General features: G+C 37.7%; 3 protein-coding genes across 3 annotated transcripts; 2 read left to right on the plus strand and 1 right to left on the minus strand.

Moving 5' to 3' along the window:
• Window positions 1-447: 447 nt before the first annotated feature.
• Window positions 448-3,695, minus strand: LOC119079036 (heat shock protein 75 kDa, mitochondrial). The gene is made up of 8 exons (XM_037186823.1): window positions 3,473-3,695; window positions 3,225-3,394; window positions 3,009-3,164; window positions 1,482-2,778; window positions 1,336-1,417; window positions 846-929; window positions 713-785; window positions 448-644 (listed from the first exon to the last, which is right to left on the minus strand). The coding sequence occupies exons 1-8, from the start codon at window positions 3,573-3,575 to the stop codon at window positions 543-545; spliced, it is 2,067 nt and encodes a 688-aa protein (XP_037042718.1). The 5' UTR covers window positions 3,576-3,695; the 3' UTR covers window positions 448-542.
• A 3,021-nt stretch (window positions 3,696-6,716) lies between these two features.
• On the plus strand, window positions 6,717-14,446 carry LOC119079125 (V-type proton ATPase 16 kDa proteolipid subunit). Its single transcript, XM_037186954.1, has 3 exons — window positions 6,717-6,942; window positions 11,238-11,427; window positions 11,505-14,446. The coding sequence occupies exons 1-3, from the start codon at window positions 6,867-6,869 to the stop codon at window positions 11,707-11,709; spliced, it is 471 nt and encodes a 156-aa protein (XP_037042849.1). The 5' UTR covers window positions 6,717-6,866; the 3' UTR covers window positions 11,710-14,446.
• An 87-nt stretch (window positions 14,447-14,533) lies between these two features.
• On the plus strand, window positions 14,534-18,324 carry LOC119079086. The gene is made up of 4 exons (XM_037186902.1): window positions 14,534-15,589; window positions 15,653-15,712; window positions 15,776-15,925; window positions 17,338-18,324. Exons 1-4 carry the CDS (start codon window positions 15,317-15,319, stop codon window positions 18,031-18,033), a joined length of 1,179 nt encoding a protein of 392 aa, XP_037042797.1. The 5' UTR covers window positions 14,534-15,316; the 3' UTR covers window positions 18,034-18,324.
• Window positions 18,325-25,352: the final 7,028 nt, after the last annotated feature.

A 25,352-nucleotide genomic window follows, 5' to 3' on the forward strand; every position in this document is an offset into this window, starting at 1 on the left:
GGGGATGATTCAACGTTGCGTTGAACGTTGCGTTAGCTAAACCCTTCTCACTTTCCATTTTGAATTTTGGGCGCACATGTGGAATTTGGTCGGAAAAGGGGAATCGAAAACGGGTCTTTTTGGTGGAAAGGCGGTTCATAACCACTTAGCCATCGCGGCAGGCGCAGGTTAGACCATTCTGTGAATTTGGGCGATTCTTGAAGGTTTTTTTTAATTTTTGTATTTCCCTTTTTTTAATTTCTGAGCATTCTTTGGGATTTTCCGAACCAGTTCAGCCCTGCATCCCGTACCGTAAAAACTAACGGAGTATAAGAGATTTTCCGTCGAACCGAAGCGTTCCAATTTATAACAACCCAAAACAACTGATATTCCAAGTGCGAAAGAATTCTGTGCCGAAAATGTGAGTCTTGTGACAATGGTGCCAGCATAATGAAGTGTTTGTAAAAGTTTTTCGAGGGTTTTTAAGTAATTTTTATTTTCTATCACAAATATATTCAACCAAACAAAATCCATTCATTTAAACGAAAAGAACGTCGCACGAGCTAATGCTTTTCCAGCACTTTTGTGAGCAAATCGTTCATTGTGGACAAAAGTGTTCTCGGATCGTCGGCCAATCCAGCACCGACCATTGCATTGGCAAATAACTGAAAGAGAAAAATGTTCAATTTTCACTGCTATTCATAACTTCGTGTGTCCAACCATCTGACTTTACCTGTTGAATGAGCAATTTTGCCAATTCCTCGTTCGATGTTTTCAGGTCAAACAATTTTTTGATGATCGGATGCCTGCGAGGGAAAGGTTTAGAAAATTTCGGTGCAATAAATACGGAAAATGTTTGCACTCACTTTGGATTGATTTCTAGTTGTGGTTGCAGCAGTGCGTACCGATTTTCTTCGGGTACTTGATGACCTTGTGTACGAATGAAATGCCTGGAAAAGGTTTTGGATCGAATAATTAGGTGTCTCGATTGGAATCGTCATAAATGTAAATATTCGGCAGTGAAAGGGGAGACATGGCTAACTCATAGTAACGTCACAAGGCCGTAGAACGGCCAAAAATATATTATGGAGGAAAATTGCAGACTCGGACTGGCCTTATGGGCATTCCGGCGATGCCCGAAGGGCTTTTTGATTTTTCATTTGAATGAACGGCCCTTTACACATTTTCGTCATTCAATACTCAAAGGGCTTTTGGGTAGCCAAGAACGGCCCTGGAAAATTTAATAAAAAATCGAAAATTTCCCATCCATCCTTTGAGAAGTTTTTGTTTGTCGAAAGGCAACCCTGTCTCCAAGTAATGTTTTGCTGAATCAAACATATGAAAATAAACTCTTACCTCGCCGCGCCCATCTCCTCCACAGTAATACAACACGGATGATCCTCTAATCTGGATGTTGCCTTCACACTGGTCACCTTGCCTGCAAATTAATTTTTATTTTGAGTCATCGACCAGCATCGAATGCATTCAGCGAAAGAAATTACCAGCCAGCGAAGATTTGATCCACGGAATGATGTCATCAACCTGAGCCTTAACCAAACTTCCCTCGCAGAAATCCGGTTCTGTATTACGATCCAATCGCATTTCCTTCTCCACCGAAATGATTGGCTTGCCCAAGAACATTTGCAGCTGCATCAGCACCAATTCATCGTACGGTTCGTAGCAGAACAGCACTTCGTAGTTCTTTTTCTTCAATCCTTCGTAGTACGGCGAGCTTTCGGCCAATGCACGGCTCGGTGCGGCTAAGTAGTAAATGTCCTTCTGGTCTTCTTTCATCTGATTGCAGTATTCGGGCAGTGAGATGCGTTTGTTGTCCACGCTGTGGCTGGAATCGAAGCGTAACAGTTTGGCGATTTCTTCTTTGTCGGTGTGCAGTTCGGTGGTGACGATTCCTTCTTTCAAGAAGAGACCGTAGTCGCGGTAGAAAGACTCGAACTGGTCGGGTTCTTTCACGGATTTGTCGTGCAGGAAACGTAGAATGCGATTCGTTATGACGTTACGAATTTTACGGATGAGCGAACTGTTCTGAAGCAATTCACGACTCAAATTCAATGGAATATCCTCCGAATCGACGACACCTTTGACAAATCGCAAATACTTCGGCAGAAGTTGGTCCGTTTTCGACTGGATCAGAATCTTGCGCGTATACAATGCGACACCAACGTCGGCATCACGTGACATTTCGAAGAGACCGGGCTTTCCTTCGGGGAAATACAACAGCGCACGGATGCTCAGCGGTACATCGGTCTTGTAATGCAATGTGAATCTTGGCGTATCGTACGAACTTCCGACGAAACGGTAAAATTCTCGGTGCTGGTCAACGGTAACGTCTTTCGGTTCCATCAACCAAAGTGGCTGGATATCGTTCGCCTTTTTCCCATTCAAATAGATGGGACTCCCGACGAAGTTACTGTATTTCTTTATCACCGTTCGGATGCGCTCCTCATCCGCATACTCCCGGCAATCAGTCTTCAGATGCAAAATGATTTTCGTACCGATTGACACGCCATCGGCCTCCTGAATTTCATAGGTACCAGATCCATCGGAACACCATCGTAAGCCGGGCGACGCAGTTTTCGATGATCTTGTGAATACTTCCACTTTGTCGGCCACCATGAATGCCGAATAGAAGCCAACACCAAACTGACCGATGATGTTCGATGAGTTCTCGACGGCGTCGCCTTTCTGTTTGATTTCCTGCAGGAATTGTTTCGAGCCAGATCTTGCTATTGTGCCCAGATTACTGACCAATTCGTCACGAGTCATGCCAATTCCTGTATCCTGAAATGGAAGCAGTGGTTTGAGTAGATCGATTGAATTGAGGGTTGGATCGGGTCTTCGCGGAGCGATAGAACTGACAGACAATGTTGAAGTTTTTGAAGTTAACTTAAAACAGGGAGCTGCCTCATCGCAGACACCACTCTAACACACGAGTCAATAAGTCTTCATCTCTCTCAGACTGTGCATCCCGTCTCAGTACCAATATTCATCTTAGCCACTAACTCTCTCACCTGAATAGTCAACAGCATTGACTGTTTGTCGGTTCCAATATGTATTTCCAGTGCTCGTCCAGCATCTTCGTATTCACTTTCAGCAGAGGTATGACTTGTGTACCGGAACTTCTCCAAACTGTCGCTAGCATTGGAAATCAATTCACGGACGAAGACCTGGTTCGGATAAGATTGTTCGTTAGGGTTGTACTAGTCGGTCGGCACGATTCGACTTACTTCTTTTTCCGAGTACAAAGACCGAGCTACGATGTCGAGTAGCATTCGAGTTTCGGCCTGGAATTCATGTTTGTCCAATTGACCGGTTGGTTTTTCGTTGTCCTTGATGATCGAATGGAAATTATCTTCGGTTTGAACGGTGCTGAGGAAACGAACATTCTGAATGGTGGCTGTGTGTAGCGACGGAAAGGGGAATGCATTTTATAACCACACTTTTCGGATTGGGTTAAGAGTCGAGTGTTATTTACCTCTGGAATGATTTCTTAGGTTTAGTGCTCGCACACGCGAAGCATTTGTGAGAATCGATTGACAGCTTCTGAGTGCACCGAAAATACGCAGACTTGCTGACATGCTGTCGGAGATTTTATTATTTTATGATTCTTCCGAAAGAAATGAAAGAAATTAGCCGAAAAGTTGCACTCTGTACTTTTTGCAGAACGGTTTGACAGATAATTGAGCTGATGAAATTCTACGAACATTTTTTTGACATTTAGTTACTATGGCCACATGTCTATTGTCTACATACAAGAACCTTTATGGCGGAAAAATCAAACCCAAAATGTCTTGCACTTACAGGTATGGTCTGTCCATACAAGCCGGAGGAAATAGCGATTTTATATTAACAAACTCACCTTTCAATGAAAATCATTGAGAGGTGAGTTTTTTTATATGAAATCGCTATTTCCTCCGCTCAATACAAATTCTGACATTAGACCATACCCATACTTTCATTGGTTTTATGCTGGTCATTTTTTCTTAATTCTCTCACTAAAAAGGTATGCTTTTGGGTTGAATTTGGGTCGTAGTCGCAATTTTATAAATATTTATTCATTTAAATTTCTTCCTCTGTTTACATCAATTTATATTAATTTATATTCGATTTCTGCTTGGGCAAAAGATAAAAGATTTCTCCAAGATCATTAGTTGATGGCAACGTTCCTAGGACAGACATAGCATTGCCGCGTTGCATATATATAACTTATTCTTTGTTTAAGACATAATGTTGACCTCTTTTCGTTTGTTTCTGTTGAAATTCTTTTACCCAAATCCTCGATGAATTTTTTTGCGTGTAGACCCCATGGACCCATTGTTTCGAAGCCAACTGGAACGAAAATGTATTGACCGAGTAATGATCGATACAGTGATATCTTCTTCTCTTCAGCTGTTGACGCGACCCAACCAACGTTTCGTGATGTGTGTTTAACATATGATTTAGCGACAGTATCTCCACAAGTTGCGTCCCAAAGCAAACATTTACCGGCTGACCAAGGAATTAATGTTATACCATCCGGACGCTTGCCGTCTTCTCTTACAGTTCCTGGAGGTTCACGAAGTTCAGGTATTCCAGCAGACACCAGGCCTCTACGAATTTTTTTATTGAAAGAATGATGACGTGGATTACGACCAGAAGCTTTTAAACAACTTAAACCATGATAACCATATTCGTCCACCGTTTTCCCACACTTGCATAAATGACTGTAACAGATTTTAGCTCCAATTTGTAGTGCGACCGCAACTCTCAGTAAATCATTATCAAGGCATAGACCAAGAAAGGAAAATGGTAGTGCGCCTAACCATAAACCAGATTCTTTCTCAGATGCTGCTAGTATACGAGCTTTTTGACAGGCGTCATCTTCGAAAGAATCAATTAAGGTCGACAACTTTTTTTCCATAATTGGACATGACCAAGATTTTTGAATACTTCTTTTCACCAATGGAGCTTCGACTGATGATTCTATTATTTCTAATATACACGACAACAGCTACTTTTCACAACTAGAGGTGAAAAGTACTTTTCACCACTAGCTGCGAGAAGACTTTTCGCAACAATTGAAGAAAAGACCCACATTACGATCATCTAAGTAGGCATGTTCGCAACGCAGTTTCAGAAAAACTTGTTTCAATTCGGCTTCAGGGTTCAACCATCAGACTAATCATGCCTAGATAGGAAATTATGAACAAAATTACGTAAAATTTGTTTCAGGTTTAACCAGAATTATTAACTACTGAACGTGAAATTTACCATTGCTGGCTAGGTGAATACCGGTCTAGTTCAGGTTAACCGTGAAATTTGGTTCTAAAATTTTTAGGTGCAACTGAAGCAGACCTGAACCTAACCTGTATTGACCAATCCTGGAACCTCGAGAAATTTCAGTAAGAACAGTGTAAGTCTTCGGTTGAAAACTTCAACTGCACATATTTCAGTGAGGATGAATTCTAAAAATAATAAGTCCATATTCGGCTCAATAGTGTGTGTGATTACCTTTCTAATGAAACCCCACACGACCCTGTACGGCTCGTGTAACTGGAGAAATTTTTGTAAGAAAAGTGCTAATTTTTGGTTTTTGATCACCTCACGCAAACGTCGAAGAATTTTTTTGAAAGCGGTTTTGGCTTCTAGGGTCGAATACCTCTCTAGGCATATATGAGAAAGTCCACTTCAAAATGTGTCCGAGTTCGGTAGGCTGTTTTTCAAAAGAATCCCTCACACTCGTTGCACTTGTTGGACCTTTTTATCTATCAAAGACACCAAGAAATCAAGGAAAAAATTCTTTTCGGAATATATCCAGGATTATCACTTCAGTATTTTCAGTCATTTATCAGTCCTCATCGAATAAAAAAGTTTTTCGAAATCCGTTCAAAATTACTCAAGAATCGTGTAATCAAGGAATGAATAAAGTGTGACGTGAATTCATTCATTTGTAAACAATAGTGAACATTTTGTGACAAACATTTTAGAGTGTTTATCATCCGTAAGACTTTCAGTCAAGGGAATAAAAATTGTAATTTACCTTTTACGACACCTCTGACAATCTACGAACGTTTTTTCAAATTCACCAGTCTACGCGTACCTTAATAACAGAATAACAGATACATTTACAGTAACCACCCGGTAAAGTAATTAGTGTCGTGCCTGTGGTATGGTTGGATTTGTTTATTGCTCTGATGCCGCAACAGACCAATAAACAGATCCAACCATTGACGACCAACGGCAAAGAAACAAAAGACAACACACAGTGTCTGTGGTACATGGCACACAATAATTTTCAAAAACTTGCGCCCTATCAATTCGCAGCAACTTCACTAGAGAGCAAAATTAACAAAATTACTTGAATTTGTGAACGAAGAGGAACTCACATGACCGATTAAAAATAATTGCATGTTTAATCGGCCGAACGATTAGTCGATTGGCAACGCAATGATCCAAAATGTCATCGTCGAAAATAATCTGCAATGAAAATGGAAATTTCAGTAAAATCAGGAATGGGACACGAGTCAATCGAGTGAAATTAAAAATTTTCCACGGAACATCAATCGATTCACGTAGTACACGAATGGTGGAGAAAGTTACACACACTCGTTCAACACAATGACAAGCCATTTAATGATTGGACGCTCTCTTTCATGTGACCAGCTCCGAACCAATCAAATCGCAAATTATATAACAGCGAGAGAGATACGACGCTTGTCATATGACTGATTCTCAAGTTCAGTCAGCCAGAGCGTTTTTTGACAGTGGAGTTCGATTTTAGTTTAGTGCAGTGAGTGCGTGGATATAGTTCTGTTTTCAGATATCATTTCTGAACCTGTAAATACTCCTTTTTAAAACAGACAAAAAGAAGAACAAATAATACAATCAAAATGGCAGATGCAGAACATCCAATCTACGGACCATTCTTCGGAGTTATGGGAGCAGCCTCGGCTATCATTTTCAGCGGTAAGACCCAAATTTTTCTTCTCCATAATGTGTGCGCTTTTCGTTCGGTGAAATATCGTCGTTGTTGAATATTGATTTTGGGCCAAGGACTTAGACTTCAGTAGATGTTCAACTATGGTGGATGGAATGATCTGCATTTTGTGTGAGAAATTTTTCATATCAAAATGGATGGAAATGATTTCCACAGGGGGTGTTCAAATCACCAGTCCCATAACATTATCGACTTAAATCACGGGATTTTCCATAAAAATCCATGAATACACCGGTAAAATCGACAAAAATATGGTGTCACCGACGTCACGAGTTACAAGAAAAAAAAAAAAGTTTTGCCAAGTCAATTTGAGTTGAAGATGTGTGCGCCAACATATTTCACGTCTACTATCGGGAATTATTCATAATTTTTTTTTCTTCTCTTCGTTGTAATGGAATCAGTTGAATGGACGAACATTTTTGCGTTATAAAGGAAAATATTTTTTCCCTGTTTCATAGCTAGTCCAACTTGTGTTTGTTACTCATCAACACTGTTTAGATTTAGGGCGTTTGCTATTTTCGACTGTTATCGTCCGTTGCATTCTAAATACGAAATTCATCAAAAATTCGGTTCAGTCTTTTCGATATGAAAAACTTTTCAAAGCTGTGACTGATGTTTTTCCGAACGAAATTCAGTTGAAATTTGATTGGAAAAAACCTTGAAAATGGGTCACATGCTCATTGTCATGATTATCATTACAAATACATTAAAAATCGTTAAGTGAAAAAAAAAAATGAAATGCTCTCCATAGTCTACCTGTTCCACACTCGTCGTGTCTCTGTGTGTATTGGGCCAACAATATGTTTGCAATAAATTCAATTGGGATTTTTTTCTTCTTATTATTTGCATTACGTTCATTAAAAACGAAAAATATTATTGTAGTTTTACGCTCTCCGATCAGTGTTGAATACTCACTCATACTTCTGTCGATTACAAAATTCCATTCAAGTTGATCTGTCAACAAGACGACTGCCATTATTAAAATTTATTCATTTGTTCAATCACTCTACGTGATTCGTAATGGATCCGGGTTGATCCTATTGGAACAGGAAGAAATGCACAAATATTGCGGAAATAAAAAAAGGAAAAGAAAATTCCCATCGTTTAACAGTCCGAGAAGAGCAATACAATGTTTAAAAAAATGTTAACTCTTTTCGCATGACTCACACGTGATTCTTGAATATAGTAAAATTTGAATATTATGTACAGACAAACGGTGGATGGCATGGATACTCAATTCAATTGCATTGGTTAAATATATTTCAATGGATCTGCATTAATTTTGACGGAATTTATTCACGACAGGTCTTTGTTTTTGTATTCATTTGATCAAACAAATACATACAGACATGGGTCACGTTGCTTTGTGCCTTATCAGCTGATTTATGTCACATTTTTTACGGTCAGATGGTTTAGCACTTTTGTGTTCCAGGTACCTGGTGCCTGATAAAATAGGCCTTTCTAGTTACTTGACCATTGAATTGTGGTTTTTTGTTTGGATTTGGATATTTATTTCTCCTTTTGCATCTTGATCACCTGACTTAGTCGAACCGAATTATCTCGACATTCTGCTCTGTTTAATTAATTTCAAATTTTATTCATTTCTCGTACTACAATTTCAAATTCGAAAAATGTGGAATCGTAAAGCGTTTATGCGATGATACACAGAGACACACACTCTTATCGTGTTATCTTGTATGACTTTCTGATTGAATATACGTTTCTCGTTCATTTAAATGTTTTAAGTTTCGTTGCGGGTTCAGATAAATGTATGACATGGTTCGTCAACCAATCGGAGTAATGCAATCCAGTCGGTTCCATATTTATCTTTCGAATTTATTGCTTCGATAAAAGGCATAGGTAGAACGTTGGAACAATGTTCATAATACATCCAGAAATTGTTTTCCCTGAAAAATTTTCCGATAATATTTCCGAATGAGCAAAGAGAGTAACTGAGCTGCTTGTGTCATGTGATTCATTCGCGTTACAGTGATTCATTTTATTCAACCAATCGCATTCGATTTGCTGATTGTTTGTTTGCTTGAATAACACAAATGATTAAAGAAAAACAAAATGTGACACCGCAGCGTAACCCGTAGTGGATAGGCACATTTGAATTATATAGTACAAATGCTCAGTGTCTGTTCCAATGTTACACACGTAAAATAAATAATTTTTCAAATTTTCTATTTTTATCGTCTGGTGTAGTCTTGCGTAAAACGCATGTGATATTGCACCTGAATTATTAAAATTGTGTATCAAAAATGTATGCGTGGTGGGTATAGAAGGAAAACTTTTTTGTAGTTTCATGTGAGCAAACGACAGTGCTCATTACGATCAAATTAACAAAAAAATACGTTTGTGGAACGACAATCATCCACACAATTAAATTACCACCTGATTAGCACCTGATCTAAATTTATGTCATGACTTATAACGTTACGTACCTGTGCAAGAGCTTTATTTGCCATTTTTTTTTTATCAGTCATAACAATTCCACTTCGCACGAAGAAAATTTGTATGTGCGCGCTTAACGATAAAAGGCAATTGTTGCGATTAAATGAAACAAAAAAAAACTTTTCGTAATTCAAGTACTTGAATTAGGCAACTCAATTAATCACCGCGGTGATACGGAATTGGTGATTTATTCAAACAGAACGATGGCTTTTGTGGTGCCATAAATCCATTTTCGGCCAGATGTTTGGTTGTCAAATTTATACGCAAAAACTGCATTTAGTGATATACAGAAGTGGAACAAAAAATTCAGATAATTCAGCAACCTCTATTGATGAGCATTTCAATTATTTCAATCCGTTGTCATTAGATCGTCTCCAGTGGGGACTAGGTGAGAATTGGAGACTCTCCACTCTCACCTAGTAAAGCCTAGTCCGCACTTCACTTCGTTAACTCAGAGTTAAAAAAAACTGTTCTCTCTTTCCCTTATTGTAGCATAAACGGTTAGTAAACTTAGTGCTCATCCCTCCGTTTATTTGACAGTTTGTTTACACAATGAAAACTCTATTGTTTAAACGAACTGTCACGTAAACTGAGATTTAACCGGCTTAAGTGTGTAGAGACACAAATCACTAGCCCGTCAGACCTTAAAATCTTTTTAATTTTATAAATCATTTTGAAGGGCAGTGAGAGCAGTTCGTAGCAAAAGGTCGTCTAGCATTCTGTGACTTATATTCCATTAGTCTGATAAGAGTAGAATTTCATTGACAGTTTTAAGGGTGCCCAAGGACTCAAGAGTGGTGATTGAGCGAGTGTTGGGCACAACGTTTAACGTTTTCAACAAAAGAAAAAATTCCCTCATTTTGACAGTTCCTCCAAAGTCGTCGTACAATTGTGAAAATGTAGAGGTGACAATATCCTCAATTCCCTCAATTTTCCAACACAATGCATTTGACTATAAATATTGAGTTGAAATTTAATTTCGGATGCATCGGATAAACACACTACGCGCCTTATCTACGTGTTTTCCATTTACACATATTTCGACGTTCTTAAAATAAATCACCCGAAGTGTTTACATAGAAGCGATGCATTATGTCCTCACTGTATGCGGACGGATAAAGAACTTCTTCCTTTTGAACTGAAAAACTGAAATGAAATTACAATTGCGCACATCTTCAAGCCATGATTTCATTTCCAATGTTGTTTCTTTTTGAATTTTTCGATTTTAATTTCCTCTGAAATTTTATTGATAAAATGCACAGTTAATGTCGTAATGCCTTTTGTTCTCCGTCTGGCGGGCGTGATAGTTGTGTGATTATGTGTTAGACATTGAACGTGTGGGCCGATTTAATGCGTACATTTCTTTTATTATTGCGTTTCGCTAAAAATAAACCGGCTGAGAAAGCCAACCAGACAATATTGAGCATCGTGCTGAAAAAGTATTCGAAGAATTTTGTGAATGTCCGAAATTTCAATAAAATTGAGAAATGAAAAAGGTGCAGCACAAAATTCGATTTGAAGCGGTGGATTGTCATGGTGGACATTCCCTTTAAGTCGATGGAAATTTACGTCCTGGAGAAAAACGTGACAGAGGTCACGTGACACAGATGTCGTTTGAAATGTTGTGGGGGTACAACTCCAAGAGCTCCAACAATTTGTTAAATCTCGTTGGAAGATTCTCGGTAAAAGAAACTTTTGACCCGTGCGGTCGCGCCAACCAGCACAACCACAAATATACATATAATTGTAACAAACCGACTCGACCAACTAAATTATTAATTTCGTTTTCTCCCCTCTTAAATTACAGCCCTCGGAGCTGCCTATGGAACAGCCAAGTCAGGCACTGGAATTGCTGCTATGTCAGTGATGCGACCGGAATTGATCATGAAATCCATCATTCCAGTCGTCATGGCGGGTATCATTGCCATTTACGGTTTGGTCGTTGCTGTACTCATCGCTGGTGCTTTAGATGAGCCAAAGAACTATCCATTGTACAAGTAAGTGGCGCGCGAGCGCAATATCGCTAAAACAGTCTATTCCAGATCGTTGCTAATGTTCCCTTTATCGCGTACAGAGGTTTCATCCATCTCGGAGCTGGTTTGGCAGTCGGTTTCTCTGGTTTGGCGGCCGGTTTCGCCATCGGTATCGTTGGTGACGCCGGTGTCCGTGGTACGGCCCAGCAGCCACGTCTGTTCGTCGGTATGATTTTGATCCTTATTTTCGCTGAAGTATTGGGTCTGTACGGTCTTATCGTCGCCATCTATCTCTACACTAAATAAACGAACACCAAAAAAGAAGAGAGAGAGAGGAGAGGAAAAAAAAACATTTTACCATCGCATCATCCCCAACATCTATTTTCGTGTACAAGTTTTTTTTTGGTTAACTTAAACCACACCACTATACCATCTAACTATCTAATATATATACAACAAGCATAATTTTTGTGGATCCCAAGCAACAAAGAATTAAGAGCGGGAAATTGTTAATTAATTTTGAAAACTAAGAGTAACTACTACAGTGATGGGACAAAGGACATTCTGTTTAATTGGATCCATCGTTGTCTAATCGTAAAGAAAAGTGAAATAGAAAAAAGTCAAAAAGTCAATCAGAGAATCATGTTTTTATGTTAATTAATAAGATCTATGTATGAATGTGTATATATTAATCTTCCATCATGTCGCCATATTGTCGATGTGAAAAACAAAACAAAAATTCTTTTTTTTTATTTATAATTTTGTGACAAACCACACACACAAATATACCCGGCAGCCCATATGTCTCATCGCAATGGAAGGGTTTTTTTTAAAGAAAAAGAAGAAGAAAAAACATTTTTTGTTTCGACAAATTTTTTGCGTTTTCATTTCCGTATTTTGTTGTTGTTTTTGTGTTTAAACAAATTAAAAATTCTTTGTAGCATTAACACCTCAGTGAAGAAGATTGTCCTTCCACACTTAATTTGCTTGTTGAAAGATTTATGTGACTGAAAAAGAATTACCCGTACGCCAATCCACTCATTTAAAAATATCAACCAACACACACACACACACACACAACAAATCAACCACTTAGTTAACTCTGCGTCAACAATAAACATTATCGATAAAAGAAACGAAGAAAACAAACCAGAAATCAGTTTAAAAAAATTGAACAAAAACAGTAACACACGTACAATATTACATTCATAATGGTCTCACACCGAATCGGTACAATTCATTTGAATCACAAACCGATGAACTGTTCTGCTTACCATTCATGATGACAATTATTTCTTTAGTTCATTTTTTTTTCTCGAACACAAAATGAATTCGTTTTCTCGATTAAAACATTTCGCTATCCGGATCACACGCAATGGAGCAATTTAAATCGTCGGGAAACAATTTTCGAATCGTTTCGATGCGGTCGAGATGCTGGATCGCGGAGATGCGGTTCCCACGTTTCGTAACGGTTTTATATTATTTTGTTGGTAACGTTGCGATCCAATAGATAAATGAATTTTTTTCTGTTCCCCCCAAGTGTTTGAGTCATCCGATTTCGTTTTCCCTCCCATTTAATTTTCGTTTCGTCCCCTTTTTCGGATGATTTCTGGACTTAATAATAACATCTCCCCCGAAAAGTATAATGAACATTTTTTAGATAGTTGAGCTCGTTTTTGAGTGCAATTGAATTATTTTAGACAGAGATGCAAGTTTAAAACGAAAAGAAAATGATCACTACGACGTGCTAAATTTAGAAGACAAAAGTAAAAAAAAAGAAACAAAATTGTGAGATTGATTTTGAATTCCTTTTTTTGATTTCTTAATCTCTTAACGGAAATTGTATCCACTGACGGACAATAACAAAAAAAAGACAGAGAAATGAGAGAGAGAGAAAAGCCATGAAAAATTGTTATGATTTTTTCATCCGAAGGAGAAAAAAGTAAAATTAAAAATCAAATCTTCATAAGCGCATATCCTGTTTTGCTTTTAAATAAAACAAAAAAAAACTTATTGTTGTTGAACATTTCTTAATTTTTTTCCCACAATGAATCCCAACCAACCCACACTCACACCAAATGTGCGTGCCGGGCCAAGCCGTTTCATTGTGGAATCCGTTTTTAATAATTTTTTTTTGTTTGTTTCCAATTTTAGTTTTGATTTTTCGTGATTATTTGTATGATTTGTTAATTTTAGTTTAATTTTCTTTAGACATTAAGGTACGAATTAACTTAATTCAAATTTGTCTGTACAGTTTTTAGCGGTAGAAACGGAAAAGTTTATATTTAACAAACAAACTAAAAAAAATTTACAGAAAAAAAATCATTTTTTTTGGAAGATTTTTTTTGCGTTGTTGCAAAACAATTTGATGAAAATGGTGAGAGAGATAGAGATGAAGATACGTTCCACAGACTAGTTCCACCGGGACGTTTTCTTTTCTTTTCTCTAGAGATTGAAAGATACGTTCCACAGACTAGTTCCATCGGGACGTTTTCAGTCTTCTCTTGACAAAAAACACAAAAATCTTTTCAGTTTTTTGTGCTCTATCCATTTTTATTCTATCGTTTCGCTTCAACAAAGAATCATTGTACGAATATTTGTTTCAAAAAAAAGAAACAAAACATAACCTCAATCTTCAACCATCCGAATGATTTTTCAACAAAAAAAAACGTTTCTTTGGGTCATTTCAAATTTTTCGTTTTAATTTGACATAAAAGGCTTTGCATTTGCATCTCATGTATACCGAAAATGACATCTTGTTCGTATGTATATGAGAGATGAGCTTTCCAATCAGGCTTTTGAATCAGAAAAAAAAGAGTAGCAGCAGCAGTAACATCAGCGCGCAACATATTTGCAATTCAATCCTTGTAAATATTCAGCAAAAAAAAATGTTTTTTTGTTGTTTTTAGTCAATCCTCATGGACATAAAAAATCTTAATTTTTTTTGGTGACAAATAAACATAATGTAAGCCGCAGTGTAATTAAAAACAACAAATTATATAATTAATTAAGATCAAAGACCATTTTAAAAGTAAAACAACAAGAAGAAAACAAAAAAAAACATTTAAAACAAAGAAGATTGTCGGGTCGAATATATCGTATGAAAAATAAAAATAAAAAAAAAAAACAAAAAAAATAAATTCAATTTGTACATTCCAAATGTAAATTTATTTCTGTTTTCCTGATTACCGTATCGTATTAATTATATATCATATATTAAATTTAAATTATATATATATATTAGTGTTCAAATAGAAAATAAATTTTCTGTTTTGGAATTTGTTACAAACAAAAAACAAAAACAACAAATTGTTTTTTCTTTATCATTTCGTTTTCGTTTTTACACTCCTCATGATTTCGTTTCTTTTTCCGGCGCCAATTATCGTTTTCAATTGCTCATAATTTCCATTCTTTTATTATTTTTCTTCTCTTTATTTAACCACCGGGAGATTGCTGTACAATGTCAAAATCTTAAGAATATACAATCTCCAAAAATAAAACCCGATTTTTGTGGAAAAGTACCAACTATGTCTAACTATACAAAATGATGCATGCTATCAAAGCCAAAACTACAGACAACAAATTCTTCGACGCTTGTGTGGCTACTGGTGATCAAAAACCCAAAACATGCACTTTTATTTTGGAGTATCTGTAGACAATACATGAACTCTCATAGTCGCTAGGGTTGTCGTGGGAAAGGAAATTTCGAGTACTTTCGGGCAGGGGTCTGTCAGCTCATTGTTTTATTTTTTTACTACCTCGGCGCACACATACACTTCTATCAACCGCATAGCTAACTTCATTGCGCTCAACTGACATATTCGTTTTTTAATTTTAAACAATAAGCAACTAACGACTCCGGAATTTTGATTTCAATCAATTTTCTAATAATCAGAAAAATTATTTGATTAAAATGGTGATACAATGTTGTGTAAAAGACTGTGGTACTGTTGGAAATAATAATTTCCACAGTTTCCCCAAAAACAAGCAAATCGCAGAAAAGTGGATTGCGGCTGCCCAAGCGGTACATTTGATTGAAAAACTGAATGATAACAAACTATCGAGTTCATTCTACAAAGTGTGTAGAAAACACTTCCAAGAATCTGATCTCACGAAAAATGGAAAAGGACAGATCATTGTGAAGCAGGATTGCGCACCGAGCCTGTTCCTGCCAAATAATACTAACGTAACTTACCAGACATTCATTCATGTTTTGTGTAACCACTTAATGACTCAAATTCTAATCTAGGTTCCAGCAGCGATGACTATCAATTCTACCAATCCTCCACAGCACAATTCACTGCCAGCCGTGAGTTTTTTTCGGAAGGAATTATAAATACCTTGGTCGACTATATCCTTTGAAATATCTTAGGACAAGGACAAATCAGTGGATCAACCTGAAAGTGATCGCAAGTTTGATGAAAGGGGCACTGGACCTTCTACGGTCGAATCGGTCTCGAAAAACGGTCCTAGAGCAGCTGAAAGAAATGGACGTCAAATTGGCAATCGCTCCAAAGCCATGGTTTGTGGACATGTTGGATGTCGTCTACGTCTATTTGTTTTGTGCCGTCTTGTTTTATGTGTAATAAATGTGATCGTCTCGTATATTTATTTAATGATTTTTTAATCAAAGAGAATATTTCAGGGAAGCAAGTTACCAACTTTATCTTAGGTCTCTTAACAATGTCGAAGAATTTTCAAACCTCAATCATTCCCATTATTTTCCACTTCCGATTTCAATTTTCTCTTTAGAATTTTGATTTTGTAACACAAAAATGGAAAAATTATTTTAGGGTCGCCTGTATACTTACATCGGTATCCATGGAAATCGAAAACAATTTTGTCATTTTACTTAGAAAAGCCCTTAATATTAAGGCTCGGAACAGGTCAGGTTTACCTGAAGCTGACCTGAAAATATTTGAACCTGTTTCGACCTGAACCTGATTCAATCAACTTTGACCTGACCTGATTTTGCCTGAAACCTAATTAGAAGTATCAGGTCTGACCTGACCTGAAACCTGACAGGTTGACCTGAAAATTTGTATGAAAAATTCAGGTCAACCTGAAACCTGGCCTGACAGGTTTCATAAATTCAGGTTCGGATCAGGTCAGGTTTCTTCATAAATGAAAACCTGACCTGACCTGAAGTTTCAGGTCAGTCACTTTTTTGACCGCCTTACTTAATATATCATTTACGGAAATTGAGATTGGAGATTCTTCGTCACCTTAGTAATGTATCGACTCAGAGTGATTAACCCAAACTACAATGTTAGATGGCAGATTTCATTTTTTTCAAGCTACTGGTGTTGCACATATGAAATGTTGTATTTCTTAGAAATATCTAGTCATAGTCTTCGTATACTCCAGAGTGGCATAAACACTCGTACAATGTCTTGACCTCCTATTTTTTGGGGAAAATATTCCTAGTTAGGCCTTGGTGTCTAGGCCCCATAACAGGTCTCAGATATTTTTGATCTTCCATACCTGGCCGATGGTAAGCGGTCAAAAGTCGAAAAATGTGGTTTCGGTGTCCGGATTACATTCCCGTAAGGTGGAGAAGACACGGGCGTGTATGGGTTCATTGGAAAGCTGAGGTCTAGTACTTCCGGGGCAAATATTAACTGCAAAAAATTTGATGATAAACGGCCGAAAATGTGAACTCCGGAAAATTTATCAGAATCGATGGAACCTCGGTGAACTTTGACTAGGGCTGTGACCTCCCTAATGCAATTATTTGATTAAATTTTTAGTCGAAATTCAAAAGAATCCCTCACAGCTTTATGTTGTATATCGGCACTTCTTGCTGTTGTTACAAGTTGCTTGAATTCCGTTGTCCGTTTTTACACTCTGAATTTTTTACTTTGAACCATTTATGTATATTGTCTGTACTTGACATATTCCCTGTGTTACGTAGATTTTTTATTTCGATTCTAGAACGAACCACGCTCGAATACGTTGAGTTACTACAAGCGACGTGTGAAGGTCCTACAGCAGAAAGTCAAAAACACCAAACTAAATGATTCTACAGTCCTCGATTATTTAAAGACCAAGTTTAATGAACAGCTGATGGAGTTCATTACTATGCAACTGAAAAACTGCGGACGATCAAAACACGGAAGACGCTACACACCTGAACAAAAGAGCCTTTGCCTAGCAATGTACAAACAAGGTCCGAAAAGCTACCGTTTTAACGAACAATGGTGTTGTTTGCCCACTAAACGTACCTTGGGCCGCTACAGCGCGCAATTAATGTTTAAATCCGGAGTTGATTCGAAAGTTCTGGCTGCCGTCGAAAATATCGTAGCACAGTGGCATCAAAAGGACAAATACTGTTCAATCGGTTGGGACGAGGTCTCCCTTAATGAACACTTGGATTATTGCCAGTCGATGGATAAAATCGAAGGGTTTGTTGAAATGTGCAAACCGAAAGTTCCAATTTTTGCGACTCACGCATTGACCTTTATGGTTCGTGGAATCGAAATATCATTTAAGCAATCGGTCGGATACTTTTATACGAACGGCTTGAGCTCATTTGAATTGGTAGAGCTTATCAAATTAATGATAGAACGAGTATCCGCTACAGGTAACTATAAAAGTGAAGAATTTTTCGTCATTGCTTCAATAAGATAATAGAGATGAAACTCTGCAAATGTACAGTGTACATTTATAGATACAATTGAGGTCATTTTGATTTGGTGGAAAATGTCGAGCCGTTTAAAGCATCCTAATAATTTCACAAAGTTTTTGATTCACGTCTATCGATTATTCATATTTGTATCTATCTTATACCATGACATTAATGAATGGAATGCCTCTGCTCTTTTAAGAGTCATACAAGCGGTCTCCGATTTTAATGAGTGGCAACTCGCTGGATTCGTATTTCAATTCTTTCTATGAAACACTGATCTTTCACTTATTCCAAAAAAAATTATTTTCTGTGAAAAGCGTTCAAAAGTAAAGACATGTCAGAGGGCACAGAAAACAGTTTTTCGGCAATAACTCAAGAAAAAATTATTTTAAATTATTTTAATGTTGTACAAATGTCGGCCCTGGAAAGACCTACAGGTAGAGTATACGCAGTCCTTGGTGCGAGTAGATCCACAAGAGTTATGACTAAAAATATGGAAGATGTTCTTGCAGCATCGGTGTTCCACGGAACTGAGCATAGGGTTTTGTAGCTGGCTTCACCCACTATCGTTCCACACATAAATGAGCCCAGTAAACGTATACGTTTGTGCTGCAAGCCTACAAAAGTCTTGGAAAAAAGTTGGTGCCAAAATGCTGTTTTTTTCTTTCTTTCTGGTGGCACATCTGCTTCAACAGCGTTCGGGACGGTTCTACGGTGGTCATTATTTATCGTCTACTATTCTTTGACCTTATCAATAGAAAAACGCTTCGCTATATCGCGAACATAATGTCGTTACAACAGATCCTGTGTTAGTAATAAAGTGTTAGCGTATAGCGCATGATCTCAGGACTTCTGAACAGTAATTAGTTTTTCAATTTGCTACGTGATAGGAGTTTGGAAAACCGTTTGCTCCCACTTGATCATTTCGTTTTTCCAAACTCCTGTTGAGTAGCAAATATTGGTCCGATTGAAACTAATTACTGTTCCGGAGTCCTTAGGTCATGTGCTATACGCTAACACTATATTTGACTAAAATCCGCCAAGAAAAAGGTAATGTTTTTTCTCTTAATATTACTAACACTGGATCTGTCGTAACGACATATATTCGCGACATAGCGAAGACTTTTTCTATTGATAAGATAAAAGAAAAGTAGACGATAAAAAATGACTGCCATAGCACCGCTCCAGCTGTAGAGTCCCCAGAAAGAAGGAAAAATCTGTATTTTGGCACCAGCTTTTTTCCAAGACTAATTTAGGCTTTAAGCACAAAAGTATGGGTTCATTTTATGTGGAACGATAGTGAATGAGGTCAGCTACAAAACCCCATACTCAGTTCCGTCGAACACCGATGCTGCAGGGAAGACGGACTCTCCGAACATCTTCCATATTTTCGCACCAAGGAGTACATATACTCTACCAACGAGCTATCACTCATTAAAATCGGAGACCGCTTGTGCCCAAAGTTAATAAAATCACCTGAAGTTTTAACGATATGTCTCTTAATGTGCATAAAATTTGTCTGTCTCTGACCACGTCTTTATCTTATTCTAAAGGGCTGGTACCGATACTCTCCGTGTGCGATACATGCAGCGTCAATGCGAGCGCAGTCAATGAACTGGTATATCCGAATACAAGTCAAACCCAACAAACTGGAGATTTGTTGCAATATACAGTAAATGGACATCGAATAACACACACCTACGACCCATCTCACCTCATTAAGGCGGTCAGGAATAATTTAGAGGTGAAAAACATCGCTCATTTCATTGGTGAACGTTGGCAACCTGGCAATACGGATTACGACGCTTCACTTCAAATTGCTACATGGAACGATATAGATCAACTTTACGGTATACGTGCTTTACGGCGAAAGCTGCCGAATTTGACGGATGAACACCTGAAACCGAATAAGTTGAAGATGAAGGTGTCGATAGCTACACAAGTGTTCAGCAACACTGTCGGAACTGTGATGCTTGATTGCGTGAACGATGGAATGTTGCCAGATGATTTCACCACAACTGCACGGTTGGTTTTATTCATAAACGACCTTTTCGACAGCGTTAACGGTTCCGTTAAGTACCCCGTCGATTCGCTTAAGAGCGCTGTAACGCCAAAGTCAATCCATTCAGAATTTTACGAGTATGCTTTGGTGATGCTCGAAAACATGTTTTTCGTTGACAAAGGCACTGGCGCTAGAAACAACCGTTCATCAGTACTGAAGAAGTTTGAATCCACCATTCGAGGTTACCAACAGGTGGCAAAGACGTGCTTTGAAGCTGATATTCCAAAACTACAGATAAGGTATCATTTCATCTCAGTTATATGATCTGGTGTTTACTGGAACGAAACGTTGATTTGCACCGAAAGAAATTGGAAATCTTAAGGAAATACGACAGTCTCGATAACATTCATCACGTCCAATATTAGCATTTAAAGTTATCCACATTTGGTTTAACTTCAGTCCTGAAATGATGATGCCACTATTTTTCAGTGTGACATTTTATGGTTTTCCTTCCTTAAATGCCAAAACATCCTATCCTTTTTTCTTTCCTGTTTTTTGCTTCAAAATTTATTTTTTAGCTAGCGTGATGTGAGAAAAACGAAAGTAATTATCACAAAGGCTAAGCTATAACTTAGAAGCAATTACGTATAATGCTCGAAATCAGGTCATACAAAAATTATTCCAATTGTCTCGAAGCAAACTCGGGTGGATATCGAAAGTGGTATGATTTGTCTAGAAAGGTTTCCGCTTCCCGTTGCACATGCCGATACAACAGTTGGAAACATCTAAATCTATCTAAATAGGTCAGCTTCAGCTTGAAAACTGAATTGAGTTCAGGTTTGAACCTGAAGCTGACCTGTTTAGAGATTTAGCGTAAGATGGGCTTCCTTCTATTTTTTGATCTCCACACGGAGTCTTCATAAGACGATTGGATTAATTTTTTGTATGATCTTATTTGAACCTCCAAGCATCATTTACGTACTGTTTTAATGCCAGCGGAATGTGAAATACTGACACAGTGAGTGTGAATGGGATTCACTTTCCACTAGCATCTAAAATTGATCAATTTTCCTGAAAATGTGTTCCTTTCCTATGATTCCAGAGAAACCACTCAAGATGGACTTGAAAATTTCTTTGGTTGCGTGAAATCGTGCAACCAAAATAATAAAACCACGGCGAGCCAGTACCGAACTGGATACGGAACGATGATCGTAAATAATATTACGGGAACGAATTCATTGAAGTCGAATTGCCAACCCGACGATTCTTCAGCACTCCTAACGAATTTACACGAGTTCCTGTCTGTGTGTAAAGATCAACCGAATGATTCGACCTTGTTGTCGTACACAGAGCCATCATCATCGTCATTTGTTCAACCTGAAGCAGATGACCTGGATTCGCTTGTCAGTTTCGATCCAGAGGACAAGGATTATGAGTTTGTTTCTGAAAATGGTCTAATCACTCACTCAGAATTCGTCGAAGGCTCAAATTCACAGTTCCTTGAGCACACAATCATTTCAAATGGAGCCAGCAAAATATGTCAGAAACTTTTAAAAACAATGAGCTGCACGGAATGTACAGAGAACTTCGAACTAATGGACGATGATGCTACGTTGCTTAGTGTCGAGAAACTTCTCGATAAATTGACGAAAACTATTTCCAAAATCTGCTCCCAAGATCTCATTAAGCAAAAACTTCTTGCTAGTGTCCAAGAAGTGACCGTCCACTTTATTGGATGTAAAGATCATTTAGATGTGATTGACCGGAAACTAAAAAATTTGGCGGTTGATCATATCCTTCTTTCGTTCTGCAATGACATCAACCAAATATTGTCAGGGAAAATAACCTCTTTACCTGAAAAAGCTAATTCCATACAGAAGCTGGCCTTCGATCATCGAATGAAAAAACGTGGAATCGGCAAGTTCTCCGACAAATTTAATTGAAAATCACAGTTTCACAACATTCACAGTTCATATTTTCATTTAATTCATTTTCATTTAATTCATTTTCATTTAATTCATTTTCATTTAATTCATTTCATTTAATTCATTTTCATATAATTCATTTTCATTTAATTCATTTTCATTTAATTCATTTTCATTTAATTCATTTTCATTTAATTCATTTTCATTTAATTCATTTTTATTTAATTCAAATTTACGTCTAAATGAAGTTATTTTTTTATTATTTACTTTTTGTTGAAGTAAAATTTCATGATAACTAGAGGATTTATAATAGATTACAGATATGTAAAGAAGTGTAATCTTTTCCAGAAACGTGTAAATAAAAACTAATTTGTTGAACTGAATCTATTGTTTAAAATACTAAATGATAACAAACTATCGAATTCATCAGCAGATCCTTCTCGGATGGAAGCTATTGCAAAAATAAATGATGAGCTCAGACGTATACACTCTCTTTTATAGCAAGCCAACACCACGGTATTTTTTTCGGTGTCACCTGATGTGCTGATATTCATGATTTAATGCTCAGAACAGGTTCAGTGAAGTCATACAAAAGTTAGTAACGGAAACCGGCAAACTTCCGCTACAAGTCATGACAATTTTCGATCTCTACAACACGATTAGACTAACTTTTATATGACTGAATCTGTTCCGAGCATCAGCACGATCTGATATTGTTTTGTGCTGATGACGTTAAAATGTTTCATTGGAGTCAGTGATGATCTACTCACCGGAAAATTATAACTTCTGATGAAACTTGAACTGCATAAGCTGATTACTAAAACAACCAGACTATCATTGCCTGAACAACGACAGTAGTGCCAGACTTGAATAAATTGACTGAACCATGACGAAACCAAGGTGTTCAGTTCATCATTAAATTATTTTCACGTTTCGACACAAATTTTCCGCCTGTCAATCCGAATATAATTCATCAGAGATCAAGTGGTACGACAGTACCTAGAACACTATCATCACACTCACCTGCAATGTATTTCTAGTGACATAGCATCCTTCGACGGTGTTCATAAATTGTCGTACTAATCCAGTCGTCATTAATTGCCAGCAGCGAATCGATTTTGGTCAGCCACAGATTCTTCCATTTTTGCATCAACTTGAACAGATGATTCTCTTCGTTGTTGTCTTTGACTATTCCCAGTACCTTTTGCATGCGGTCTATTACATCCGTCTTTGCTGCCAGTCTCGTTTTGTTCTTTGAGGTCGCTTCGGAGTAGTTTCAGTTTCGCCACAACGCGTTTCCTCAGCATAAATGATTTCGGGATGTTTGGTGCGACTTTCGGTCTTCACATCGTAACGGCAATGTTTGAGCCGTGTTGCAGTCTGAAGAACGAGAAATGAATTGAGTCAAAAAATATCGCAACTCGATTCGCAAGTGGAACAGTCACTTGCTTGATTGATTCTCTGAATCCTTCTGCGTTTCACTGATACAATCGGATGAAATAGAACCGGCTGGGACATGTGCCTGCCACTGTCATACTTAATGTGGATGTAGGCATTGAACTTGATGCTCTTCATGTAGAATGTACTCGATCGTCAAGGCATCGTGCCAGTGGATCTATGTAGTGTAAAATGTGGAACGGTCAGAGAGATTTTACTTGCAGAATTATTTCGATTCTTTTTCCAATGGTTGGAATATACCCCAATGGTTGACGAATTATAACGATGTGGCATTTGTTGGATACTGTTGTTAATGTCGACCATCAAACCATATGCCATCCTAAATAGTGTAAAAACAATTGTTTTACTGATTGTGGCGAGCTGATGTTGATTAAAGTTGTTTTTCGTCCAATTTTTTTTGGCGTTAGAAATAGTTTCAGGACATTCGTGCCGAACTGGCTTCATTGTTTATGATTTTGTATTTTACGTTTGCACCTTCCATTATATTTTTTTTAATAATAACACATCACTGTCTATCAATAATTGTAATTATTATTTCTAATCGAATATGCCAATAGCACAATAACAAAACGAACTTTTTTGGTTATGATTCAACAATTTGACTTTTCACTTTCTGAATATCAACTAACTTCACGTGAAATATTCTTCGAAACATATTTGAACGAAGAGCCCGAAGAGCTGTCACCCCCGTGCTTTCGGGGCAGATTGAAGATTCACCTTCACTATGATTTAAGTACTTGAAAATAGCGGTAAGAATTTAGCTACTTCGGCGAATATGTAACGGTCCCGAGGTTGTAACTTGTAACTAGCTACACAAGCATCGAGGATTTTTTTTAAAAGGTAGTTTTGACTTCATACTTTTTAGTGCACATATAAACGAGCCGTCAGAACAGTCGGAGCGTTTGCTGCGACTGAGCCCCGTACAAACCCGTACATCTATTGCGTACGTGACCCTAGTTCGTCCGTCGCCCTACTCTTACCGTAAGCCTACTGCACCCGTAAACGTCGGTAAAGTAAAATTCTTATGAAGTGTGTACGTCTTAAAAATTGCGCATAGCGCAATTACGAAGCTTCGTACGACGTTCCTTTCAAATGTAACACAAATTTCGAATTGACCTAAAATTAAGTAAGTATCATTTTCACCGATTTATATTGATTTTACAAAAATCCAAAATGGCGGCCGACGGCCATTTTGTTAGGAGGTGGAAAGTAGTACGGCTGCTTTACATTCGTTAGTACCTTTCAAACAAAAAAAAAAAAATTGAAATTCGGCCAAATTTTACTCGAGATATTAACAAAAAACACCACCTTCACTGTACGGCCGAGTAGCCACACTCCAAGAGACCTAGCTCACGCTCTGGTGAATCGAATTTCATAAACTTTTTTTTCCTGATTGGTACGGTCTATCTAATAAAGCAAAATCCATCTAAATACGTTCAAATTTGGCCAACCTACAAGCAAAAACGACTTGCCGCCCTGTACCTAGTTCACACCAAGGGGTCTAACTCACGAGTCGGTCATCCAATTTTCATAAACGTTTTTTTTGTCGATCGGTATTGTAAATACCTTTCATTTGACGTATCACTTACAAGTGTAGTGCTTAAATGTCTGGAGATATCGTCGAAAAACAGTTAGGCACTTATTGGGCCCCAGCTCCGGAAGGGTCGACCCAAAATCGCCCATCTTCGAACTTTGCCTCACTATTTTGACTATCAAAAAAAAATTTTGAAATCGGATTTGATTTACTCAAGATATCGACGTGACAGACGGACGGACGGACAAAATTTTTATTGCGGATTCGTTATCTATGAACATAGGCAAACACTTTGCCTTTACCGTCTGCTTCGAATTCCATCAATTACACACGGCGTCGTAATTCTATAAGCCCCTTCGTACTTCGTACGGGGCTAAAAAGTCTGCTGGAAAGAATCCTTTA

This window comes from Bradysia coprophila, unplaced genomic scaffold (assembly GCF_014529535.1).
Source record: "Bradysia coprophila strain Holo2 unplaced genomic scaffold, BU_Bcop_v1 contig_297, whole genome shotgun sequence".
NCBI lineage: Eukaryota > Metazoa > Arthropoda > Insecta > Diptera > Sciaridae > Bradysia > Bradysia coprophila.